General features: G+C 40.8%; 1 protein-coding gene across 1 annotated transcript in view; it reads left to right on the top strand.

Annotated features, from left to right (window-relative positions):
- Positions 1–25,920, top strand: part of SLC15A1 (solute carrier family 15 member 1) — a 45,912-nt gene extending 19,992 nt beyond the window's left edge. Inside the window, exons 6-23 of the mRNA XM_070520092.1 lie at positions 330–429; positions 651–741; positions 2,827–2,910; positions 5,879–5,961; positions 8,364–8,450; positions 9,018–9,107; positions 10,110–10,154; positions 10,321–10,353; positions 10,435–10,523; positions 11,063–11,144; positions 13,330–13,449; positions 14,493–14,636; positions 15,474–15,523; positions 21,668–21,775; positions 21,897–22,005; positions 22,553–22,696; positions 24,055–24,162; positions 25,127–25,920. Coding sequence (XP_070376193.1) covers positions 330–429; positions 651–741; positions 2,827–2,910; positions 5,879–5,961; positions 8,364–8,450; positions 9,018–9,107; positions 10,110–10,154; positions 10,321–10,353; positions 10,435–10,523; positions 11,063–11,144; positions 13,330–13,449; positions 14,493–14,636; positions 15,474–15,523; positions 21,668–21,775; positions 21,897–22,005; positions 22,553–22,696; positions 24,055–24,162; positions 25,127–25,318 — 1,759 coding nt within the window. The 3' untranslated portion in view covers positions 25,319–25,920. The remainder of the gene's footprint in view (positions 1–329; positions 430–650; positions 742–2,826; positions 2,911–5,878; positions 5,962–8,363; positions 8,451–9,017; positions 9,108–10,109; positions 10,155–10,320; positions 10,354–10,434; positions 10,524–11,062; positions 11,145–13,329; positions 13,450–14,492; positions 14,637–15,473; positions 15,524–21,667; positions 21,776–21,896; positions 22,006–22,552; positions 22,697–24,054; positions 24,163–25,126) is intronic.
- The last annotated feature ends 214 nt before the right edge of the window (positions 25,921–26,134 follow it).

The following is a 26,134-nucleotide window of genomic DNA, read 5'->3' as shown; positions in this document are numbered from 1 at the left end:
ATTAGTGTATTATGATTGTACCAGAAACAGTGCTTACCCATTTCATTTACCCATTCTTTCACTGAAAATGGTAAGGCTACATAAGAAAGCCATACATAAATCTTTGTTCAGTATTCAAGCATTGCTTTACCTTTTCTAGACAGTATATTATTAGATAAAGGTATGAACTTGAAGCCCCGTGAGTTCCAGCTTCATTCAGCTGTGAAGACTGCATTCCTGTAAATTATCTTCTCGCGCAGGTTGAGTCCCTTCTCCGAGGGAGACAGGGGACATGAGGCTCCAGCTTTTCAGGGTCTCGCATTTCGGCAGTAACACCCTTCTTTCCCTAGGGCTCTGTCCATGATTGGCCTGGCCCTGATAGCCTTCGGGACTGGAGGAATAAAGCCCTGTGTGTCTGCATTTGGTGGAGATCAGTTTGAAGAGGGCCAGGTAAGAGCACGTGCCTTCCGGAAACCACATGAATGAGTTATAAACACCCAGGAATCAAATTCTACCAACACAAAGTCTGTTCCCCATTAGATTCTTTTCAAGTGCACTTGAAAGTAGGATACTGACCGAAACTAAGACGTGAAGTCAGATCACTAGCTACATTGGATCGGTGGATAGAGAGCCAAAGTCATCAAACTTTCATTTTACCCTTTTTATTACAGGAGAAACAAAGAAACAGATTTTTTTCCATCTTTTATTTGGCCATTAATGCTGGAAGTTTGCTTTCTACTATCATCACTCCCATTCTCAGAGGTAAAAATATCTGAAGGGGACTTGTGTTTTTCTTCTTTTAGTTGTGGGGAGAAAGTCAGGTGAAAGGTCAAGTCCTAGTTTAGTCCCTGTGTTCTCCCGTGTACTTCAGCACTCGGGTGCATACTGAGTACACTCTAAAATCCAGAATATGGGCTGCTTTTCCTTCAAGTTTTAACTCTTCTTCTAATCTTATTTGAATCCCTTATCCCAATGACCACTGAAGAATCTAAAACATCCTTAGCATAGCAATCAATTTTTCTAAATTATTACTAACTCAAACTCCTTATTCCTGGTAAGAGATACGGCAAGAGGGGCTGGCCCCGTGGCCGAGCGGTTAAGTTCGCGCGCTCTGCTGCAGGCGGCCCAGTGTTTCGTTGGTTCGAATCCTGGGCGCGGACATGACACTGCTCATCAAACCACGCTGAGGCAGCGTCCCACATGCCACAACTAGAAGGACCCACAACAAAGAATATACAACTATGTACCGGGGGGCTTTGGGGAGAAAAAGGAAAAAATAAAATCTTAAAAAAAAAAAAAAAAAAAGAGATAAGGCAAGAGAGGCTGTTTGGGAACCACACACGGATGGGCCATAGATGACGTTTCTGCCTTCAAGCTTTGCTCCCCAATGCTGTTGAGTGAGTTAGGAAGAATTTAGTGGGCAAGGCTTTATTCTTTGCTTCCCTATCATTTCAGAGATTTCAGAAAGAAGTGCCCCAGGAGAGAGAATGAGACAGCCGCTGTCAACAGCGCTCAGATTTTTCTGACGGCTAACGCTCCATTGAGAGTTTGTGAATTTCCCACGTGGAAGGGAATATCTGGGGACAAATTAGGCCAAAAAAGACCGTGGTGTCCACACCGTGAATCAGACTAAATTATGAAATAAAATATTTTGTGGGGGTTTACATATTTCTGCATAGAGTAGAAGCGTGAAGATGATATTTAAACCCCATCCCAACTTGTTTTGCATAAAATTTAATAGCTTTTATTCTTGTGTTATATCCCCTCACCTCCCCCACCTCCAGATTCTGCTAGAATATGTACTGTGCATGTTGGAATTAGAGAATGTGTTAAAGAATAATTTTTTTAAATGTAAAATCATGCCACTCATACAAACATAAAGTGAGCATGTGACCAAGATTTTATATAACCGTAACTTATTAATTGATGAGGAATTGGAAAAGTGCTACAATCAGTTCATATAAGGATTTGCCTAACAGAGTTTTATATTCTTTCCAAGGGGGAAATTATCTCGCGTTGAACAAGGAATCATTTGTACAGCTATGCACAGGAAACATTTGCATGACTATCAGTTTCCTACTAGTTAACTTCTTTCTCCACAGAACTGTGAAATAGCTAGTCAAAGACAAAGCCAGCCCCTGTAGGATCAGATCATTCCTGGAGGGTCCAGCATTCATTGAAAGGATTTCCAGGAATCTCTGTCGCCCTTTCCAAAGTTTTAATTTTTTTCCTTACCAATCCTAGGATTTCAGAGCTAGAATAGATCCTCAGTCAGAGGTTGGCAAACTATCGCCCATCAGCCAAATCCAGAAATCTGGACAAGACCATCCATTTGTGTGCCGTCTGTGGCTGCTTCCCCTGCAAAGGCAGGCTTGAGTAGTTGAGACAAAGACTGAATGGCCCACAAGCCTAACAGAAAAGTTTGTTGATCCCTGCCCTGGGTCATCTAATGGTCACCTGATTGGCATGAGTTCAGGATTAGACAATCTTGAATTTACAGGGTACTTTTGATTTATTTACTAAGTCCCACTATCTTCAAGTTAGTGTATCCAGGTCGTTTTTATCTCCTCCACGAAGAAAATCCCCAGAACACAGGATTCCCACTGATTTTGGCTTGGCTAGTGTCAGACCTCTAAGGGGCTAAGATTAGAACCTGTCTCCATCTCATGCTCTTTCTACTGCAAAGCTGCTTTGCTCAGCTGGCAGTGACATCAATAAGGCAAATGGATAAATCTAGAACATTCAATGAAAACAATATGTAATAACCAGTTAGAGATTTTTAAAAAGAGGAACTATGTGAGCATTACCAATGCCATAATGAATTTTAATCTTGATATTTCTCCCCAGTTCAACAATGTGGAATTCACAGTAAACAAGCTTGTTACCCACTGGCGTTTGGGGTACCTGCTGCTCTCATGGCTGTATCTCTGAGTAAGTAGAAACCAGTTGAATTAATACAACTCTGTGATCAGGTCAGACCCTCACATTAATTATTATGACCAATTTTTAAAAGTTCATGTAACAAATTATAATAATAAGTACTATGAAGACTTGCCATCCCATGTTAAACGTGCTCTGAGAATTCAAAGAAAGTAGAGTTGGCATATTGTTTCAGAGGGAATAGGATCAAAAATGGGTTTACGGGAGAAGGGATCAATTGAGTTGGACATTTAAGGTTTGATACCATTTAGGCAGATTAAGATAAAGGTAATAGAATCTGCTAGACTAGATGCACCCGTGGCTGAGAGCTTTTGTTCTTATTAACACGTGCTCATCTACAACTTGCTTGAAGACATGGCAGTCCAGTCCAATTGTTTTTATTTATTTATTTATTTATTTTTAAAGATTGGCACCTGAGCTAACATCTGTTGCCAATCTTCATTTGTTTTGTTGTTCTTCTTCTTCTCAAAGCCCCCCAGTACCTGGTTGTATATTGTAGTTGTAGGTCCTTCTGGTTGTGCTATGTAGGACGCCGCCTCAGCATGGCCTGATGAGCGGTGCCGTGTCCGTGCCCAGGATCCGAACCGGCGAAACCCTGGGCCGCCAAAGTGGAGCGCGCGAACTTAACCACTGAGCCACGGGGCTAGCCCCCTAATTGTTTTTAAATACCTCCAGTGAACTTCTAGATTTCTGTAATGTATCATCCCAAAATGTTTCTACTTGAGTGTCTTCCCTTTGGGAGGAATATATGTGTATATTATATGCATTCATTTGCAGATTAGTTCTTGACACTGGCATTTTAGGAAATGTGAAAAGTTTTCCACCTGGGGTAGTCTAGCCTGAAAGGTGGTAGGTGTCTTCATTTCCTAAGACCACCATAGGAAAATAGAGCGGCTTAAACAACAGAATTTGTTTATTGCCTCACAGTTCTGGAGGCTGGAAGTCCAAGATCAACATGTCGGGAGACCATGCTCCCTCTGAAGGCACTGGGAGGGATCTCTTCCAGGCCCCTGTCCTCCTACCTCTGCCATTTCCCAGGCTTGTGGCAGAATACCACCAATCTGTCCATGGCCGTCCCCCTGTGTGCACTTCTGTGTCCAAATTTCCCCTTCTTATGAGGACACCAATCATTGTAGAGTAGGGTCCACCCTAATGACCTCAGCTTGACTTGATCATCTACGAAGACTGTTATTTCCAAATAAGGTGACATTCTGAGGTACAGTACCCAAGTTAAGGACTTTACCACCTTTTAGGGGGACAATTCACCCTATAGCAGTCATGCAAGAAGGAACCAGAGCCCAAGAACCATCTCAAGCCTTCACAGCCTCCCACTCAAATGAGGTCGCAGTCAGCACTATCACTCTCTCCAAGGGTGTTTTCAGTTCTTAATAATATCAAGTCTGCACCCTTTTAGCCTCTTTTCCACATGTTGTAGCAATGTAGCCTTTTCCTTAGACTCATCCCAGAGCTCAGAATTCTCCCCATTTTTTTATGTCCATTTTCTTCCATAGTTGTTTAAGTACTGCCACACTCCCCCAAAAGGCTCGTATATGCCATCTCCCCTCTAATTCTGGGTAAGGAGATAGTGTTGTTTCAGGCTGGACACTGTGTGAACTTGACACCATCAGACTAGATTCTCATTGAGTCTGTACAAGTGATTCTTACATCAAAGATTATGCTTTTTCTTACAGAGGAATTAAGACCAGGCCTACTCCTCTGTATCAACACCGTCTCTAGAAGTTTCCATCTGCAGCAATCTTATGCTTGAATTAGACTTCAGTTAATCAGAAGCTTAAAGATTAAGATATTAGTTGGCAAAAAAAATCTAGACTCAGTCTATTGGGCATTGAGGAAGACTGGCACTGAGCAAGAATACAAATGAACTTCTCTGTCTTCAACTATAAAGAACGTCTATGATACAGGCACATACTTGGAGATAGGCTTGCGACTTGGTACCTGTCAAAATCTCAGGCCCTCTTGGGGCTGGCCTGGTAGCATAGTGGTTTCATGCACTCTGCTTCAGTGGCCTGGGGTTCATGGATTCAGATCCCGGATGCAGACCTACACATCGCTCATCAAGCCATGCTTTGGCAGCATCCCACATACAAAATACAGGAAGATTGGCACAGATGTTAGCTCAGGGCCAATCTTCCTCACAAAAAACAAAACAAAACAAAAACAAAAACCTCAGGGCCTCTTAATTGAGAAAAACAAGTAGAATTGAAACGATCCATCAGTGTTTTTAAATGATTGAATTGTGGTATTGGAAAATCAGAAATTCTAGTAGCGGGATGGTGTTTTCAGAGTCTCTTGCAGAAATGCTTTTTCCTAAGGTATTTTCACAGAATGCTTTTTCTAAGAAGGTCCACGGAAGGATTGCCTCATTGTGAAAGTGCTTTTACTTTTGTCAACCTGTAGCTGCAGATGCAAATAATTATAGCTGTGTTTCTGTACCACGATCACAGAATCAATTTTGCCACATGTGACTAAGTAAAAGTTTCAACAGATTCATTCCTACTTTTTTCTGAAGATTTTTTTTAAAGAAAGAAGAAACTTTCTCTTGCCATTTCAATCAGAAAATTAAAGCTGTGTTTTTTGTCTTTATAGAATAATACATTAATGCGTTATGTGCCAGCAAGCACCCCTTTGTCTCCCTTCACATAGGGATAGAACTGGTGCCTAAATAGCTGTGCTGTCTTGGAGCTGCCCCAAGTTCTGGGAAGCAGATAGTATTAGGTGTCAAAGTTTGTATCTGAGAATACAAATATAACATTAGTCAGGAGTTCTTGTGATTGTTAGAGTCAAAAGCACTTTCTAAACTGGGAGGGAGGTAAACCCATTCTGTGAGTAATCCCAGTATTTCTGAAATGAGTTTCTAACTCACATAAAATTACATCTTCTAGGTCAGAAGTAGTTCTAGCAAATGCCACGTTAACACATCCTCTTTCGCCCTATTCAGTCGTATTCGTCATCGGCAGTAGAATGTACAAGAAGTTCCAGCCCCAGGGGAACATCATGGCTAAAGTCGCCAAGTGCATTGGCGTAAGTATTTCAGTAGCACTCTCTCCATAGCGTTTAGTCACCCCCAGAACCTGCCACCTTCTTTAAATTAAAATTCAGTGAAGCTTTGACTTTCCTTTAATCATTTTATTAGTGTTCTTTACTGTTTGGATAAATTGAAGGGTTATAAAACTCACCAAATGGAAAAGGACACAAAAGGAACTCAAAAAGAAAAGGATGGAAATGGCTCTTGGACTTATAAGGTCAATGGTCACGGAAAAGCAAATCAAAGTGACTTCACCTATCAAAATGGCGAACGATGTCTGACGTCTGTCGGGGAGCAGTGAGACAGAAATGGAAGGCTGTGGTTCGGTACTGTATATCGAGAGTCTGAAGCGTGGAAAGGGCTCAGTAATTCTACTTTTAGGAATTAAGGCTTGGAAAATAACTTTTAAAAATGAACACACAAAACGAATGCAGATTCACATTCATGAATTGTCAATGTAACATTTATAACAGAAAAATTTTTAAGTCCACCAAATTGCTGAAAATAGGAGAACAGCGCCTAACTTACAGTACGTCTGTGCTATCTAATGCAGCATCAGAAGTCCCGTTGTCAAAGATTATGGTTTCTTCCATACATATCTACAGGGTATATGTACACGGAGGCACGTTTAAAGGCAGGAAATAAATGTAGAGTGTAGAAATCTTTAAATCATAGAATCAAATAACTTTTTTCCTCTACATATCCCCCTTTTTTTTTAGGGAACATTGTACAATAGGGGAAAAATGTGTCACTTATTTATTTAAAAAATACACGTGTGGATGATCTTTTGGATGAAAAGATAGCTTTAAGATAACTTTAGGTCACTTTCCTGGCTTGATTGTGCTAAATTATACAGGTGGACTTCATTCTGTGAAATAAATATCTCCTCTCAGGGTTCAAAAAACCCCTTCATTTGCAGCTCTCCCTGTTTCCTCCTGCACTTTCCTCTAACATTAAATTGATTCCAAACAAAAAAGTTATTTCCAAGCTAAAAAGAGGATCTTACCAATAATCTCTCCCGTTCCATACCAAATAATTGACCACTTAGCTCAAACTCCAAAAGAACAGCTTCAAGCTGTTTAGACGCATGAGAATTGTATTTCCCGGTATCCTAAAATCAGCCCGTAGCTTTGAGTTATTGCCTTTTCGTCACACACACGTCCCCAGCCAGCACCACCATCACCTTCTCTTGCTGCTGTATCATTGCAAATGCACTTTGCTTTTCCTAAAGTCATCTCGCTAACAAGGAATCTTAGAAGCCCCTAATATTATGATGGGTGAGCCAGTATATTTTTCTGATCAGTCTTAGCATATTTTAAAATATCTTTAACTATAATCTTTCTTTTCTTATAAATCTAGTTCTATGTGGGGGCTTCTCCCTCGCCTTTGAAGGGTGACAGTACCTTTATTGTAGATCTGCTCTGGCCGGTATGGTTGCCATTACCCACAGGTGGCTGTTGAACATTGCAAATGTGGCAAGTGCAACTAGGCAACAGAATTTTAAATTGAGTTTCACTTAAATTAATTTAAATTATATAATTTCTTATAAGCGTATTTCTGTGTAGTGGTTCTCTTAAACTTAAAAACTGATAATTCAGTTACTGGAAAACCTTTAAGTATGTTTGGAGCAACTTAGTTGAGTTGTTTAGTTAGTAAAGTTAGTTTAGTAAATCTAGTTTTTCAGACATAAATTTTATGAAATGTAAATACAGATGAAGTATTTCTGATAAAAATTTAGCATCCAAATTGAGATGTGTAAAATATACCTCAGATTTTGAAGACTTGGTAATGAAAAAAGAATGTAAAAATCCTCATTAGTTTTTTAATATTGATTATATATTAAGATCATATTTTGGGTTTTGGGGTTAAAATATATTTAAAATGAATTTCACCTGTTTAGCTTTTTGGTTTTTTTTTTTTCTTCGTGAGGGAGATTGGCCCTGAGCTAATGTCTGTTGCCAATCTTCTTCTTTTTGCTTGAGGAAGATTGTCCCTGCACTAATATCTGTGCCAGTCTTCCTCTATTTTGTATGTGGGATGCTGCCACAGCATGGCTTGATGAGCAGGCCAGGCCCTTGTTAGCATTTTCAATCAGGCTACCAGAAAACTTAAATTGCAAATGTGTCGTGTGTTATATTTCTATTGAACTCTCCTGTCTAGAGGGCCTGGAGAGTAAAGTAACCGTGTTACCGTTTGCTCCGACTCAAACACTCATAGTTAGAAAGAAATTAGAAATAAATGCATATTATGCCTTTTAGCATCGTCATTATACTAGTGTATACAGTTTTGTATTTTGCTTCTCTCATAGTTTCCCATTAAAGGGGGTTTAATGGAAATGTGTCTTCCTGATAAAATAATGTGTTATGTTTTGAAATTTGATTTTTTTTCCTTCTTTCAGTTTGCCATCAAAAACAGGATTAGCCATCGGAGTAACAAATTCCCCAAGAGGGAGCACTGGCTGGACTGGGCCAAAGAGAAATACGATGTGAGTGACATTATTGCTCCGGTGGCCCCAGAGAGCTTCCTCTAGAAAGTGGACATCCACAGTCGCAATCCATATTACTAAGGCTACATGGACAAAATTATCAGTTGTATCCTCGTAAGCTTTGATAGCATTTTGTATCAGACTATGCAACAGTGTTTTTTTATATTGAGAAGAACTTGATAAACAATGGACATAATTTATCTGGAAACAATATTACCTTTTCATAGGTTTTCACTTGGAATCATCTGTCATTAATTGTGCGTAATTGTGGTCACATAACTTTAGTTTGAATATGGAAGAGCTAAGTGCTGGTAGTGGGGTTTACATTTAATGGAATTTACATTTAAATTTGAGTAATTTACCTCCTAAGCAGATGTTTTGCTCACATTTTAAATAACTTAGGAATTTTTGATTTTCTGAAGAAATCTGTGGTAGGGTTCTTTGGAATAATTAATCACCTCCCAGCCTGTCTCTAGATGCAAATATGTCTACACTGAAACTAAACTGCTAATAGCTGTGAGCGGCACAGGTCGTGGCTGATGTGTCCCTCCTCCACTCCAACTGCAGGAGCGGCTTATCTCTCAAATCAAGATGGTCACGAGGGTGATGTTCCTGTACATTCCACTCCCCATGTTCTGGGCCTTGTTCGATCAGCAGGTAACGTGAAATGCTATTTCTGTGCATCCTCATAAAGCAAACATTCTTTGGGCACCACCAGGCACCAAGCTGTACTTAGTATTTAGCTCCTAAAAATGTTTTCATTTATTTGCTAATTGTTGGATCACATTGAGTTTCTTTTTTAAAAACCAACTGTAGATGCCCCAAGGAGGCAGTGTTGCAGGTTGGATAGGGACTGGTTAGTGGAATCAGTCTACGCTAGAAATACACTCATCCCGTTTTAGCTGTGTGTCTCAGGTAATTCCTTAACCCTTCTGAAAGGCTTATAACCCACAGCAAGGCTGTGAGGATCAAATTGGAGAACATTTATAAAGTGATCATTGACTGGCATATAGTAAGAACTCCAACAGTGGCATCTTTCCTGACTTGCTACGATGTCCTTCCAGTGGAGTTGATAGATTATGCTGAAACATTTACACGTTCAGTCCTCTGTGGAAATAATCATATATACTTATACAGTCCTGAGTCATCTTTTACTATAAAATAGGTTGAATGTAACTAGGCTGCCCAGGGTTAAATCCAACACTCTCTTGATGGAATTCCACTGTAAGACAGCCTCGTCTGTCAGAAGTGGCTCTTAGCACAATAATGTGCTTGAAACTTTTCTGCCAGTGAATGTAGAATGTTGTCAGAGTGCCTGGCTGCTTTCACCCTACAGGAGATGTCATGCTCTCCGACAAGCCTCAGAAATGCATTTTTGTGTATCCTAAGGATAACTTTATCACATAGCAGAGCTTTGCAGAATCTTCGTGAAGGGTTGGAGTCCTACGTGTTGTGTTAACTCGTACAGCAGAAATGCAAGTTGTCTCTTCTTGCCCACCATTATAGCGGAACTGGGAGACTAACTTGATGTTTAAGAAATTTTAAATCCTATAACATTTCAAACCTCGTTCCTGATTTGGAAAAGACTCGACACTGACTTGTAAAATATTTAAAACCCACACGTTCCCAAATGATGCAATAAATCTGTTCATTTTTAAGGGATCAAGGTGGACACTGCAAGCGACCACTATGAATGGGCAAATTGTAAGTTTGAGCTAAGCAACAGATATTTCACCTCCCCTGGTCACTATTCCCTAGTTTCAGTCCCTCTGTCCCCTTTCTCTTTCCCTTTGGTGACATTCCCACCCCCATCTCCCCAGTCAATCATCGGTGGGATTTATCAATGAGATTTTTTTTCCCTTCTTTTTAGGGAGTTATTGAAATTCAGCCAGATCAAATGCAGGTAGGAGAAAATATGTAAGTTGCTTTCAGAGATCAAAGCCCCTGAGACAACAGTAACAGTTCATCTCCACTCCATCTGCAGACTGTGAACGCCATCTTGATTGTGATCATGGTCCCCATCATGGATGCTGTGGTGTATCCTCTGATTGCAAAATGTGGTCTCAATTTCACGTAGGTGACCAGTGGGTTGGGGTTGGGGTGAAGCTCCACTCGACCGAGGGCTTTGCAAACAGGCTGCTCTCCCCCGGCTTCCGGTGCCTCAGTGGAAAGAAAGTCTGTCTCCCCTCCCACAACACCACCTATGAGATGGGGTTCTTAAAGAAATGTAGTATTTGAGTTAGATGTCTGTATGCCGATGTTTCTGAAAATTTGCCCTTAAAATAAAAGTGCTGTTAATGGCAGCCAGAAAATCCTCTAATTAAGGTTCTCTTATCTATGTAGATGATCGAAATATTAACTATAATCCGAAGTATCTCCTGAACTATAATCTCTAGAAATTAAGTGGAAAATGCAAATGAGAAGCTGTATTCCATTTATTCTTCTTAGTCTTGGTCATGAATAAGAGACAAATACTTCCAACCCATGTGTTTTGTAGGGAGGTCAGCTTTGTTTTGGGGGGGATGGTGGGAGAGGAGAGCTTCCTTTGGGGGCTTATCGTTAGTTCGTTTGTATGAGGCCACTTGAGACCCACTCTCCTGTTGTCCCTTCAGCTCCTTGAAGAAGATGACGGTTGGGATGTTCCTGGCTTCCATGGCTTTCGTGGCAGCTGCAATTGTGCAGGTGGAAATTGATGTGAGTTGTCCTCTGACTCTCCAGGGCCCTTTCCTGGCGGGTCCAGTGGAGCATTCAGAAGTCGTCTTCCTCCAGGACTGAGAGCATTTGGGGAGGCCAGGGTCTTTGCTGACAAACTCAGTCCTGGAGCTATGGATGCTGTGCTGCAGGGGGTAAAAGAGTCCCATTCCGTCAGCGTGCGTGCGCTGCGGCTCGTATCACCGCAAAGGACAAAGCCGGGAACTGGGTCACATGGGCGCACTCAATCAGAAGAAAAACTAGATAGCAGTTCCATGAGGAGCTTCCATTTATAGTACAGCAGGCCATCCTCACCCACAGCGGGTAGCTCCAGGACCCCCAGGGGGTGCCTGAAACCACAGATGGTACTGAGCCCTATTTATACTGTGTTTTTTCCTATACATGCATACCTATGATAAAGTTTAATTTATAAATTAGGCACAGAAAGAGCTGAACAACAATAACAATAATAAAATAGAACAATTATAACAATATACTGGAGTAAAACTTATGTGAATGTGGTCTCAAAATATGTTCTGTTGTGCTATACACACCCGTCTTGTGATGAGGCGAGGTGATACACGCCTATGTGATGAGATGAAGCGAGGTGGCCGACACAGGCGCTGTGACCCAGCGTTAGGCTGTGTCAGAAGGAGGATGACCATAGCTGACCAGGGATAACTGAAACCTTGGAAAGCAAAACTGCAGATAAGGGGGGACGACTGTGCAGTTTTTATAATGGGGGGAAGTTTATGGAACTTGTTGTTTTGCAATATGAACTCCTAGGAGATCTGGCTAAAAGAAGTTTGCTCACAAACGAAGTACTTCAAAAATGTATAAATTGTCTTTTTGATAGGAAGACATCTTTTGTGTTCTAAGTTTATAATAATGGTAGCTAATCCACACATCTATTGGGCCCCCAATGGGGCTAAACTAGACACCTAATGCTGTGAGTCTGAGACAGGTCCTAGAAACGGGGTGTTATGAAGTATCTAAGACAGGAGGTCAAAGACCTCTCTCCTCTCTCTCTCTTTCTCTCCTCCACTCCTTCCTCCTCACCGCCCCCCCCCCGCAACTTTCTCTGTTTGTCTCCCTCCCTCCCTCCTCTTCTCTCTCTCTTTTAATTTCTCTTTTTTAATTTTTAATTGTGTAAAATATGTATAGCATGAAATTTACCATCTTAGCCATTTCTAAGTGTACAGTTGAGTAGTGCCAAGGGCGTTCATATTGTCGTGCACCCAGTCTCCAGAACGCTTTCACCTAGCAAAACTGAAGCTCCGCACCCATTAAACAGCTCCCCATTCCTCTCCCCCCAGTCCCTGGCGACCACCATTCTACTTTCTGTCTCTATGAATTTGTCTACTCTAGGTACCTCATGTAAGTGGAATTATACAGTATCTGTCTTTTTCTGACTGGCTTATTTCACTTTGCATAATGTTCTCAAGGTTCGTCCGTGTTGTACTATGTGTCAGAATTTCCTTCCTTCTTAAGGCTGAATAACATTCTATTGTATGGATATACTACAGTTAGTTTGTCCATTCATTCGTTGACAAGGTCGTTCCACCTCTTGGCTATTGTCAATAATGCTGCTATGTGTATGGGTGAACTCTGTCTTGAACATAGCAAGCTTTGTGGAAAATGAATTGTGGGGCTAAAATAGACATGGATTGCTTCAGTGACGCTGAAGAGAGAGAGGGCGTTGTAGGGAAAAGGCAGAAACCCCAAGCCAGGTGTGGAGGCAGGAAGGCATAAAGCATTTGTGAGAGGGTATTTCAAGCACCGTGTCCAGGACTGAGGTCTGGGCTTCCACAGTTAGAAAGGAGGACTTTGGCATCTGGGTAGAGCCAATCTCAGAGGCCACAACAAGATAACCTTTCATGAGACTATGGTTACTCTGACTGCCTCAGATATTAGGCTTCCTAACCTGGGATACTTGGACCTGGAGGTAGATAGGCAGGGCCAGGGGCAGCCTCTTTCTGATTGCCTCCGTGTTCTGTACAAACATCACTTTCTGTGGGTGCTGTGAGGTAAGCGAGTGGAGGCCCCCTGGGCTTCATGGTGTGCGTTTGGGATGCCTCAGCCAGCACAGGTTTCCTTGGCTAGGGGGAAGTGACTGGACTGCCATGGTTAAGGTTATCTTCAATATGCACTGAAGACCTCACTGCCAATTTTCTTTTCTTTTGCTCAGAAAACTCTTCCAGTCTTCCCCAACGGACATGAAGTCCAAGTTAAAGTATTGAATATAGGAAACAATAGCATGAACATATCTTTTCCTGGAGAGACGATGGCAGTTAACCAAATGTCCCAAGTAAGTAGAAGGAAGTGCAACTTTCTTTTCAACTTCTGACCTGAGTTATAATAACATTGAATAAGCTGATCTTCTTGGTCCTTGTGTAAATCTGAATCATCTTGATCTCATTTTGGCTTCACTCTAAACTGGTGCAACTCAAACTGTAATGTGCACGGGAGTCACTTAGGGAGCTTGCTAAAATGCGGGTTCTTGATCAGTGGGTCTGGAATGTGCATTTCTAACAAGCCATCCCGTGATGTTGCTGCTGCTCATGCATGGAACCCCACCTTAAATGTCTAGGTCAGTTGTTCTCCACTGGGGGCAATTTTGCCGCCTCAGGGGACATTTGACAATCTCTGGAAACATTTTTCATTGTCATAACTTGGAATTTGCTATTGGCATCTCCTCTATAGCAGCCGGGGATACTGACACACAGCCCCTCACAACCGAGAATTATCTGGCTCCAAATGTCGGTAGTGCCAAGGTTGGAAAACCTTAATCTAGATGGTCTTTGGTCTGGATTAGAGGTTCTCAACCTTGAGTCCGTATTGGAAGCACTCGGAGAGCTTTAACAATCCTGATACTGGGTCCCAACTCCAGAGATTTTGATCGAACTGGTCTCATTCCTGTTGAGCGATGGTTGAGAACCACTTCTTTAGAGCTTACCAAACTAATAATCTTGAAGAAAAAAGAAAGTTCAACTCCTGATGCTTGGGGCAGCCCAGTACTGGTTTTCATCAGGGCTGTTGCTTTTCCCCTGATGCTGTCCTTTGCCCAATGGTAGGAATTATTTCCATAGCATTTATCTTCGTAAAATGAAATTAAAGTAAAATGATGGATGAAAAGTATAATTCCTCTGATAATATTAAACAACTTCATGAAAGAGTCCATTCTGGTGACTGGGAGGCTGAGACAAACCAATGCCAGCTCTGCCAAGGCATTTTTTGATATTTATGACCATGAACTGGGAATGTCCAATAATACGCTATAACAATGTTCAGTTACACAGTGCTGAACAAGTGTCAATGGTATTAACCATGACTCCTTTCCCTCCATTATAGACAGGCGACTTTATGACTTTTGATGTAGACAAGCTGAGTATAAACATTTCTTCCACTGGATCACCAGTCACTCCAGTAACCCATAACTTTGAGCAGGGCCATCGCCATACCATTCTAGTGTGGGCCCCCAATCATTACCGAGTGGTAAGTAGCTGGACACCTACAGCTGACGCTTTATTATTTGTAACGTTGGAGACATGACCTTTTACTGATGTGACTTGTTTTACTTCTATGTAGTATCATATTAGATAATCCTCAATTTCTTCCTTCTTCAAGGAGACAAATCATTTGACTTCCAATAAAAGTTTGACTGGTGGATGGGAAGGGTTAATATTAATCAAAAATTTTTTTAATCAAAGAACTTCTGGGCATGGAGTGTGTACACAAGTCACACAGAGTACATATGTGCATCCTCAGAGACTTTTTGAGATAAAGTTTTGAATATATCATTAATTGTATTAATTTTTAAAATTTGTACTGCATAATTGGAAAATTAGAGCAATTTCTGAAAAAATAAGTCAATATATCAGGTAAAAGCAATAAAAATACACATAAAATATTTCAAGGCAAAATATAGTGTCTGGATATGCCATTTGGCATATAAAGAAGCTATGAAGGCATAGTTGAAGTAAAAAAAGGAGTTCTGGATATTGTGAAAGGTGAATTTAAGTGAGCTTTTATAGAACTGCAATATGGAATTAAGATTCTTGGTCCCGTGTTGAATTGGGGAGCTGTTGAGTGGCTTGTTCTAAAGTCTTGGAAGGCAGTATTCTGTGGAACTGTTGGAAATCAAGCATCAAAAATTGTAGAGGTTCATGTTAACTTCAAGGAAAATCAGGGTTGAAGGATGGAGTCCTCTAAATGTAATCATTATGCCCTTAGCTCCTGGGATAAATGTCAGTGTCGTTTTCCTTCTCAGAGGCTGAAATGGTAATCTGAACTTACTTTAATGAATTATATTTGAAAATGTTTTTTTCTCAGATAAAGGATGGCCTTGACCGAAAGCCAGAAAAAGGACAAAATGGAATCAGGTATATATATTTTCTTTAAAACTTAAGTTATATCAGCTTCTTATGAAAGTAATGCATACCCATAGTAAAGTCCAGCTGTAACAAGGAGATAAAATGAGAGTATGGAGTTTATCCCAAGAGTGTAAGGCTGGTTCAGTATTCAAAAAAACAATAAATATAATCCGTTATCTTAATAATCTAAAGAGGAAAATCCACATCATCATATCAGTTAATGCAGAAAAAGCATTTGATGAAATTCAGCATCCACTCATGATAAAAACTCCCAGCAAACTAAGAATTGAAGGGAACTTCCTTACTCTGAAAAAGGACAGCTAAAAAAACCCAAGCTTGGGGCTGGCCCCATGGCCGAATGGTTAAGTTCGCGCGCTCCGCTGCAGGCGGCCCAGTGTTTCGTTGGTTTGAATCCTGGGCATGGACGTGGCACTGCTCATCAAACCACGCTGAGGCAGCATCCCACATGCCACAACTAGAAGAACCCACAACGAAGAATATACAACTATGTACCAGGGGGCTTTGGGGAGAAAAAGGAAAAAAATAAAATAAAAAATCTTTAAAAAAAAAAAACCCAAGCTATCCACTCATCCATCAATGGACTCTTAGGTTGTTTCTGTCTTGACTGTTGTAAATAATGCTGCCATGAACACGGGAGTGCAGATAGCTCTTTGAGATACTGATTTCATTTCCTTTGGATATATACTTAGAAGTGGGGTTGGTGGATCATATAGTAATTCTAGTTTTAATTTTTTAAGGAACCTTCATAGTGATTTCCATAATGGTTGTACCAATTTACATTCCCACCAACAGCGTACAGGGGTTTCCTTTTCTCCACATCCTCACTAATGTTTGTCTCTTGTCTTTTTGATAATAGCCATCCTAACAGGTATGAGGTGATATCTCATCGTGGTTTTGATTTCTTATTCCCCTGATGGTTAGTGATGTTCAGCACCTTCCCATGTACCTGTTGGCCATTTGTATGTCTCCTTTGGAAAAATGTCTATTCAGGTCCTTTGTCCATTTTTTAATTGGAGTATTAGAGGGGTTTTGCTATTGAGTTGTATGAGTTCTTTATACATTTTAGATATTAACCCCTATCAGATAGGTGAATTACAAATATTTACTCCCATCCATAGATTGACTTTATTTTTGTTGATTGTTTTCTTTGCTGTGCAGAAGCTTTTTAGTCTGACGTAGTCCCACTTGTTTATTTTTGCTTTTGTTGCCTGTGCTTTTGATGTCATGTCCAAAAAAATCATTACCAAGACCAATGTCAAGGAGCCTTTTCCCTATGTTTTCTTCTGGGAATTTTATGGTTTCAGGTCTTACGTTTAAGTCTTTAATCCATTTTGCATTAATTTTTGTGAATTGGGTAAGACGGGTCCAGTTTTTGCTGGTGGGATATCCAGTTTTCCCAACGCTATTTATTGAATAAACTATCATTTCCCCGTTGTGTGTTCTTTTCACCCTTGTCAAAGATTAGTTGACCACATAGCCTTATTTCTATACATATAAACAAGCTGATTCTAAAATGTATGTGGAAAAGCAAAGGAACTAGAAGAGCCAAAATTATTTTGAAAAAGGGCAAATTTGGAAGACTCATACTAGTACCAATTTTTAGACTGACTACAAAGCTACAGGAATCAAGACAAAATAGTATTGGCAAAGAGATAGGTCAATGGAATAATCCAGAAATAGACCCATAGAAGGATAGCCAACTGATTCTTGACAAACGTACAAAGACAGTTTAATGGACTAAGCATAGTCTTTTCAACAAATCGTGTTGAAACATTTGCACAGTCGTATGTAAAAAAAAATGAATTTGACCTAAAAGTCTTACATAAAAATTATATTAAAGTTCTTACATATGGGGGCCAGCCCCGTGGCATAGCGGTTAAGTTCACATGCTCTGCTTCGGCAGCCTGGGGTTGGCCGGTTCAGATCCCAGGTGAGGACCTAGGCACTGCTTATCAAGCCATGCTGTGGTGTCCTACATGTGAAATAGAGGAAGATGGGCATGGATGTTAGCTCAGGGCCGATCTTCCTCAAAAAAAAAATAATTCTTGCATATCTTATAAGAAAAGTAACTCAAATTTGATTATAGATCTACATATAAAATGTAAAACTATAAAATTTTTCTAGGAAATAAAGAAAATCTTTGTAACTTAGGTTCTTAGGACACCAAAAGCACAATCCATAAGGACAAAAATTGATGAATCAGATTTCATCTAAACTAAAAACGTCTGTTCTGTAAATCCCATAAGAGAATGAAAAGATAAGCTACAAACGGAGAAAATATTTACAAATCACATATCTGACAAAGAACTTGTATCCAGAATATATAAAGTACTCTCAAAACTCAATCATGGGGCCGGCCTGGTGGCGTAATCATTAAGTTCGCACACTCCGCTTTAGAGGCCCTGGGTTCGTGGGTTCGGATCCCGGACGTGGACGTACACACCACTCATCAAGCCACGCTGTGGCAGTGTCCCACATACAAAATAGAGGAAGATTGGCAGAGATGTTAGCTCAGGGCCAGTCTTCCTCACACATACACACACACACACACACACAAACTCAATCATAAGAAAACAACCCAGTTAAAAAACAGAGCAAAATATTTTAACAGATATTTCACCAAAGAAGATATACAAATGGCAAATAAGCACATGAAAAGGTGTTCGACATCATTGGCCATTAAGGAAAAATGAATTAAAACCACAGTGAGTTTTCATGACACATCTGTTGGATGGCTGTAATAATTTTTTAAAAACTGACAATAACAAGTGCTGGTGAAGATACAGAGCAATCAGAACTCCCATGCAGTGCCAGTGGGAGCACAAAATAGTACGGCCACTCTGAAAAATAGTGTGGCATTTTCTTACAGAGTTAAATGTACACTTACCACATGACCCAGCCATCCACTCCTAAATATTTATCCTAGAGAAATGCAAACTTATGTTCATTTAAAAAACCTATACATGAATATTTATAGAAGCTCTATTCATGATCACCAAAGATTCCAAATCATTCAAAGGTCCTTCAGTGGGTGATGGATAAACAGACTATAGTATATCCATACAACAGAATATTACTCAGCAAAAAAAAAAAGAAAAGGACAAACTGTTGATGCATGCAGCAATATAAATGATTTTTTCTTTTGAGGAAGATTAGCCCTGAGCTAACATCTGCCACCAGTCCTTCTCTTTTTGCTGAGGAAGACTGGCCCTGAGCTAACATCCGTGCCCATCTTCCTCTACTTTTTATGTGGGACGCCTGCCACAGCATGGCTTGACAAGCAGTGCCATGTCCACACCCAGGATCTGAACCGGGGAACCCCCGGCTGCAGAAGCGGAATGTGGGAACTTAACTGCTACGCCACCGGGCCATCCCCTATAAATGAATTTCAAATGCATTATGCCGTGAAAGAAGCCAGCCTCAAAAAGTTACATACTGTATAATTCCACTTACATGACATTCTGGAAATGGCAAAGAAATTACAATGGTGGAGAACAGATTGGTAGCTGCTGTGGGCTGGGAGTGGAGGAAAGGTTTGACTACAGGCCCTCAGGAGGGAGATTTTGAGGGTGATGGAACTGGTCTGTATCCTGATTGTAACAGTGTTTATATGAATCTAGACATATGTTAAAACTCATAGAACTGTACAGCAAAAAGCCAATTTACTATAAATACACTTTTTTAATAAGGATGAAAAATAAGAATAAATTGGGGAAAAAAATGAGAGTAGTCTCCTATTTGCCTCAGCTCTCACCCCCAAACCCCTTTTCCCTGTGGCCACAACTTCATGATTTCTGATTTTAGCTTTTGCTAGTTACCACTAAAACGTGAATTACTAGAGATATAAGTGTATTATTAAGATGATGTCTATTGACTTACTAATATAAATGGTAAAGAAATTAACTTTTACTTTTCATCCCTCTTCACGTCCAGTTTGTTTCACATTGTTAAAATTTATAATCTTCATCTTTCTTTGTATTCCATGCTCTAGGTCAATTCTAAAATATAGATCAACAGGATTTACAATATAACTGTATAAATATTAGTCACAATGTAATAAAAGTAATCCATCTGAAAGAGAAGGAAATGTAACTTTATATCCTTGAAAATGTATCCTCAGAGGGAAATGTCCTGAAGGTCGAGATGAATTGGAATGTCCTACTATATTCCACGAATTGTTCGGTGGTACCTCATCCTGACTGCTTTAATTTCACCAAGGCTTCCTTGCACGGTTTTTATTTATTCCTGTAACTCACTTGGCCTCTTGCTGACAAAAGCATAAGCCTTTATCTCCAAGGTGGTCTAAGGAACTCACTTTCCTCTCTGTAAACCATCTCTTCAGCATGCCCTTTGATCTACTGGACCATTTGCTCTGCACTCCTGTGACACCACTGTCCTTGTGCCATTTTTTCCCTGTATGCCCAGGTTAGCACCTTTCTCTCTTGGATTCCGAGTCATCTTTCTCGGACACCTTTCTTGTTTGGCTGCAGACTGCGCTCAAATATCTTACCAAGAGAAGCTATGAGGTAAATGGCAGGGCCTTGCATGCCTGAGAATGTCTTTTTCTGTTCTCACCTTGGCTCATGGGTTGGACGCCATTTTCTCGCAGAATTTTGGAGGCTTATTTCTTCTGGCATCTAGCACCTAGTTGTGCTGGAAAAAAAAAAAAAAGCTACAACGACAGTCTTTGTAGTTACTTAATTGTCTTCTCACCAAGCTTTTAGTATCTTCTTTCTCCTTGGTGGTCTCAAGTTTCTCTGCAGTGTCACTAAATGTCAGTATAATTTCATTTATCTTGCCAGCCCTAGGCCCTTTCAACTTTTTCTTCCTTCCCTCATTTTCTTCGTTCCCTCCTGTCTGAGTTTGCTGGGGCTGCCATAACAAAGTCCCACAGACAGCCCCAGGACCAAGGCTCTGCTTCTTGATTTCATACTGTCTCTCTTTTGAATGGTTCATCCTGATCTTTGACAAAAGCAGCTTTTACAGTTTGGAGCGGTATGAATTCTATCTGTTAGGTTCCTATTAACCGGCATCAGGTTCAGTTTTCTATATTAATCACTTATATTAATCTGCACCAAGTCAAATGCCTAAGGACTTCAGGACCAGAATTTAATTCATAGAAATGTTCTCTTAGTTGCTATATTTGACCAATATTACTTGTTCACACAAAGCCAGTGAAACTCAGCCAAATATTTTAGGGAGGCAGAGGCGAAATTGTTCATTACAGTATTTGGGTGTACACTGTTATTACTTCTCGTTCTCTAAATTGGATAATCTGCCGTAAGCCTTCACTCATCTGTTTGGTAGGAAAAATCAGCTGGTCTTCTTTTGGGAAGCAGCCTTCTCCTCCTTGGGGTAGTTCGAGAGTGTCAGGGTCTTCTGTAGCCCGGAACAGTGAAGGGGGGGATCTCTAAGTTTAGGCACAGGGGACTGTGCAGGGACGGGAAGCCTTGGGACCCAGCACCAAGTCCTACTGGGTGTTCCATTCCTAGCTGTATTCCAACGGGGTGCTGCTCACCGTCACTCGAGGACCTGCAGACACATGTCTCCACTGTCTGAGTGGAACTCCCCCAAATTGTGCCTGCCTGCTGGGCTGGCCCTCTTCTTCCTCTCCAGTCCTTGGAGCCCCTCCCTGCCTCAGGCTCTTGGAGATAGAGGAAATAAATGAACTTCTATCCCAACCCCCCAGAAAGAAGCGCCAGTTGGAGGCTTTTACATGCTATGCAACTTCTGCTTTTGGTCCTTCGCCGCCGCTTTAGCTTTATAGCTTCTGAAGCAAGGAACTCAAGGACACGGCTGCCTTCTTAAAGGGGGAGGGCACCGATTTCAGTCCGTACTTGCCATCACAAAATATCATCGAAGTAGTTCCTACTTACAAAGTGCTTGGAACAGTTTTCTGGCATTTAACTGTGTGAAATAAATTCTTTTAGGTGTCTCGTGGGTTTCTCATGAGTGGGTGGGCAAGGGCAAACCTAGGGTTGCTTACTTTCTGCCTTTGTACTCTAAAAATCTTCTGTAAACCTCTTAAATTCCTTCCAAAACGGAGCATGGCCCAACTTCAGGTGCACACGCAGTGGCCTGGAGCAAATTAGTCCCTAGGCCAGTCACAAGACAGATGGTTTTCTATTGCAGATTCGTGAATACTTTTGACGAGAGCTTCGACGTCACAATGGATGGGACAGTTTATGTAAATGTCACCAGTCACAGTGCCAGCGAATATCAGTTTTTTCCTTCTGGCAAGTAAGTATCTATACTGGCCACTTTGTTCCAAAGTTCAAGGATTTTAAGTCTTTTTCTTTAGATAATACGTTGAAGCTTTTAACACCAAGAATGTTCACCTATATCATTCTTCTTTTCATAGAAAAAGCTTCACAATAAACTCAACAGAGATTTCACAACAGTGTGAACGTAATTTCACTTCTCCCAGACTCGGATTCGGTAGTGCGTATACCTATGTAATGGGAAGGAAGGTTAGTAACTCATTGCATGAGATCAGAAGTTCCACCCAGACTTTATTGACGTGAGCCTTCACAAACACTTAGGACAGGGTAATGAGTTAACGAGAGTAATATTAGGGTCTGTATTTTAAATGAGCTTAGAATTAATTCAGTTCACCACTAATTCTTTAGCTTATAATTGACTTAAATTCACCGTTAAAATTAAACAGACTGACTTACTCTGATTAAAGATTCATGTTGACCAGTATCAGATGCCTCCTCATAGACTATTAACATGCACTTGAGGAACTTCTCGTTCAAAGAGATGGCAATGTCTTAAACAAACCTGACTTGCAATCTACTCTCTTGTTTAAGAGGAAAACACTAATGTTTTCAAGTCCCACCAAGGCCATCCCATCACAAGGATAAAATGCAGTGTTGCATATTTACATTCAAAGTATGTACTTGCTTGCTAAGTCGTATGATGTAATCCTGGAAGTCCAAGCTCAATTTGCCTGTTTGAGCGATTTTTGTGATTCCAGGAGCAATCTCGATTTGAACTTCTTGCTTCTTGGTTTAGGCTGATGGCTGCCCCGAACTCAGCGTATTTGGAGACATTCCACCCAACACAGTGAACATGGCTCTGCAGATCCCGCAGTACTTCCTCCTCACCTGCGGCGAGGTGGTGTTCTCCGTCACGGGGCTGGAGTTTTCCTACTCTCAGGTTTCTGCTGCTTTGTTTTTACCACCCCTCCCCTCCCCCTGCCTTCAAAAAGTGCTGCTGGGACTTAATTTAAATCCTGGGTAGCCACATATTTATAGTTGTAAAAAAATCTAAAAAGCATTGTGCTATATTCCACTGAAGGTTTTTGAGAGCACCAAGTCTTGTCTTTATTGAATCTTACTCTGTTTAGCTTCATGAATGCATATATTGTACGTGTCTGAATTCTCGCAGTCATATACGAGAGGTTCAGAATCCGAAAACTGTCCGAATGACTGTTACCAGGGTCATGATCGTCAGTAGATTCTGCATTCAGAAACAACCAAATGGAATCAGCAATTCACAACGCTGCTCGTTTACAAGTCTGTGTCCTTATTTTCCTTAAGGTTCAGTTGAGGTCTCTTTATAGTTCTTAGTAAACACACTGATAAAGGCCTAGCTTTCAGAAGTTAAAAAATATTATTGCTGGGGCTGGCCCCGTGGCCAAGTGGTTAACTTCACGTGCTCCACTTTGGTGGCCCACAGCTCACCAGTTCAGTTCCTGGGCACGGACCTACACACTGCTCATCAGGCCATTCTGTGGCGGCATCGCATGTAGAAGAGCTGGAATGACCTACAACTAGGATATACGACTATGTATTGGGGCTTTGGGGGAAAAAAAAGAGGAAGACTGGCAAGAGATGTTAGCTCAAGGCCAATCTTCCTCATCAAAAAGCAAATATGTAATATATATATGTGTATATATTATTGCTTTTATGTATATTATACTAATGAGGAAAATTTGCTGATACCTGAATTACAGCTGAATTGCAGAAGTATTTTATCAAAACTACAGTTATGGTCATTGTATCCCCACAATATCTAGTACCTTCAAGTTTTGCAGTCAAGCTTATGAGGTGGATATCCTTTCTACGATGACTTCCTCACAGTCTAATAAAGGAGCTGCCTGTAATACAGGAGACACGGGCTTGAAAAGAGATTGGGTGATGAGGACGGAAGCTTGCAGAGGAGCAGACCACAGAGCAGCCTCCGTTTGGGGGAAGAAAATGTCACGCTGGATGACTTTGCTTGGAAACTCTCTGAAGAATTAGACATGGTTCATCTGTAGATTTGTCCATTTAACTAAGATGGCAACTTTGCAAGTATGTGGAGAGTGAAAGACAAGAGATTCTTGTGTTTGTACAACATGAGATTTTGGGGTGTCTTGCTAGCCAAGTGAGTGTCCTTTTTCAATTTAAACCAACCTGACTTTTAACGTGCATTTTGAGGGTAGGCGGCTTCATTAACTGACTCCGTGAATTGTGTTCTCCCGCTCTGAGGCTGAGATCTAGATTGGGATTCACTCTGCTTTGTTTCTTCAGGCTCCTTCCAACATGAAGTCGGTGCTTCAAGCAGGATGGCTGTTGACAGTGGCTGTTGGCAACATCATTGTGCTTATCGTGGCAGGAGCAGGCCAGTTCAGTAAACAGGTATGGGATGGAAGAAGAGCTTGTACATGCCTCTGTCTTGTCTATTAACAGTCATCATGATGACCCTCTCTAGCTGTCTGTATACATGTGGTCATCTCGGCTAGTGGCTGAATAAAACTGTCAGACCAGGCAGATTGGCCCATCACCCCGTGGTCTTGTGGCCAAGCATGTGCTCATTCCTCTTATTTCCACTGGGTATTATACAACTGGAAATTGACAACCAAAATAACTAGATTGGGTTAACATGCGTACACCCTAATGTGGTTTATTGTCCAAAAAACATATCTTTCCCAGCTTCAATAAATGCAACTTAATGGCCCCAAACCAGACATGTTATCTAGAAACTTTCATAACACCTAAAGTTAAAGCCATTCTGAAAGTTGTTGTAATTTTTCCAGCAAAAATAAAATGAGGGCTTTCATGATCAACTCGCTCCTTCAGCATATCTATCTCATAAGGGAGGTGTCCCTTACCCCATCAGTTTCATTGCATCCCCAACCAGTTCCATCAGAGCGTGTGCTAATGTTGCGTGCTCATGACCTCAAGGTATTGACAAGGGACAACATAGGGGTTAACTTGGTACATTTCAGCATATTCTTTTTCCCTCAAGAGTACTGCCTCATGCTCTCTTGGTGCCCATCCTTCCGGGAGCCAGCTATGTGCCTTAAGACTTGGGCTTTTCAGAAATTTTCTCTCGTCTTCCCAAAGTCTTGTGTTTCTGCACTCCAGTGCTATTAGAAAAATGTTATATTTATACTTGAGCATTCAAGAAAAGCTGGCCATTCAGTGTCTATGGCAGTAACTCACCATTTATCTGTGGCAGTAGCCTACCAATTTTCCCTAACAATTTAATTTCAAAGCACTTTCCATTTGACATAGCAAGAAAATGTACGTGTGATATATATACTACTATAACCTGTACTGATTTTGTTTTTTTCTTACTCCAACTCCAATCCCTTTAAAGTGGGCCGAGTACATTCTATTTGCTGCTCTGCTTCTGGTTGTCTGCGTAATATTTGGCATCATGGCTCAATTCTATACTTACGTCAACCCAGCAGAGGTTGAAGCTAAGTTTGATGAGGATGAAAAGAAAAAGAACCCGGAAAAGGAGAACCCATATTACACACTGGATTCCGTCTCACAGACACGGATGTGAAGGTCAGGAGGAAGTAGAAGGTGGACTGGGCCCAGAACGTGCCCTGACTTCTGTCCCCAGGTGGCAGGACACTCAGTTGGATGGCCCCTGATGGGGAAGACCTCAGAATTGTGGACCAAACCAAGAAAGCTATTTTCTAAGCAGCCAGCAATGAACCTGAAAATCTGGAAGAAGTCTTTTTTTTTAAGAGAAGTCTTATTTAAAGTGTGTGAGTGTGTGTGCACACTCACTTTTAAAACACTGAGAGCATCCCCTGCATTTAACTCCTTCTTTACCACACAAATGAAGTTATCTTGGACTAACTTAATTTTTTGAAAGGGTGACAAAATTCCATAATGAAAAGGGTGACAAAATTCCCACACTCTATGAAAGCAATGTTAAGTGAGGCAGGAGCCGCTGCCAAAAGTGAATTTACCGGCTTTAGAATGGTATGTAATAAGCACCAGCTAGTATTAACTGGGAACTTTACCACTTGCTTTTTGTTTTGATTTTCCGTCCCTACCTCTTTTTAAATTATGTGTAACTCAAAAGACCACTCACGTAAAGGCCAGTAATGATTTTCAGAGTTTTGACATTGTGAAATAAATTCCCATTCTTAAGAATGTGTCCATGTGTCTTTGGGTAGGGTAAGAAATCCTTAACATGTTTCCTGTACAAAAGCTGTGTGTGCTCATTAAAATTTCATCAGAAGTTGATAAAAGCAGAACAAAAGCAATGCCCAAGTATAATAAATTCCAGGAACATGAAATATCAAGGTTGGTCTCTACCTGCTCCTATTTTCCCCAGGGATATATATATACACTTCTCTTTTCTTAC

The sequence above is a fragment of the Equus asinus genome, chromosome 11, assembly GCF_041296235.1.
Source record: "Equus asinus isolate D_3611 breed Donkey chromosome 11, EquAss-T2T_v2, whole genome shotgun sequence".
Taxonomy (NCBI): domain Eukaryota; kingdom Metazoa; phylum Chordata; class Mammalia; order Perissodactyla; family Equidae; genus Equus; species Equus asinus.
Note: the sequence above shows the minus strand (reverse complement) of the source record. Positions and strands in the feature narration are given on the sequence as shown.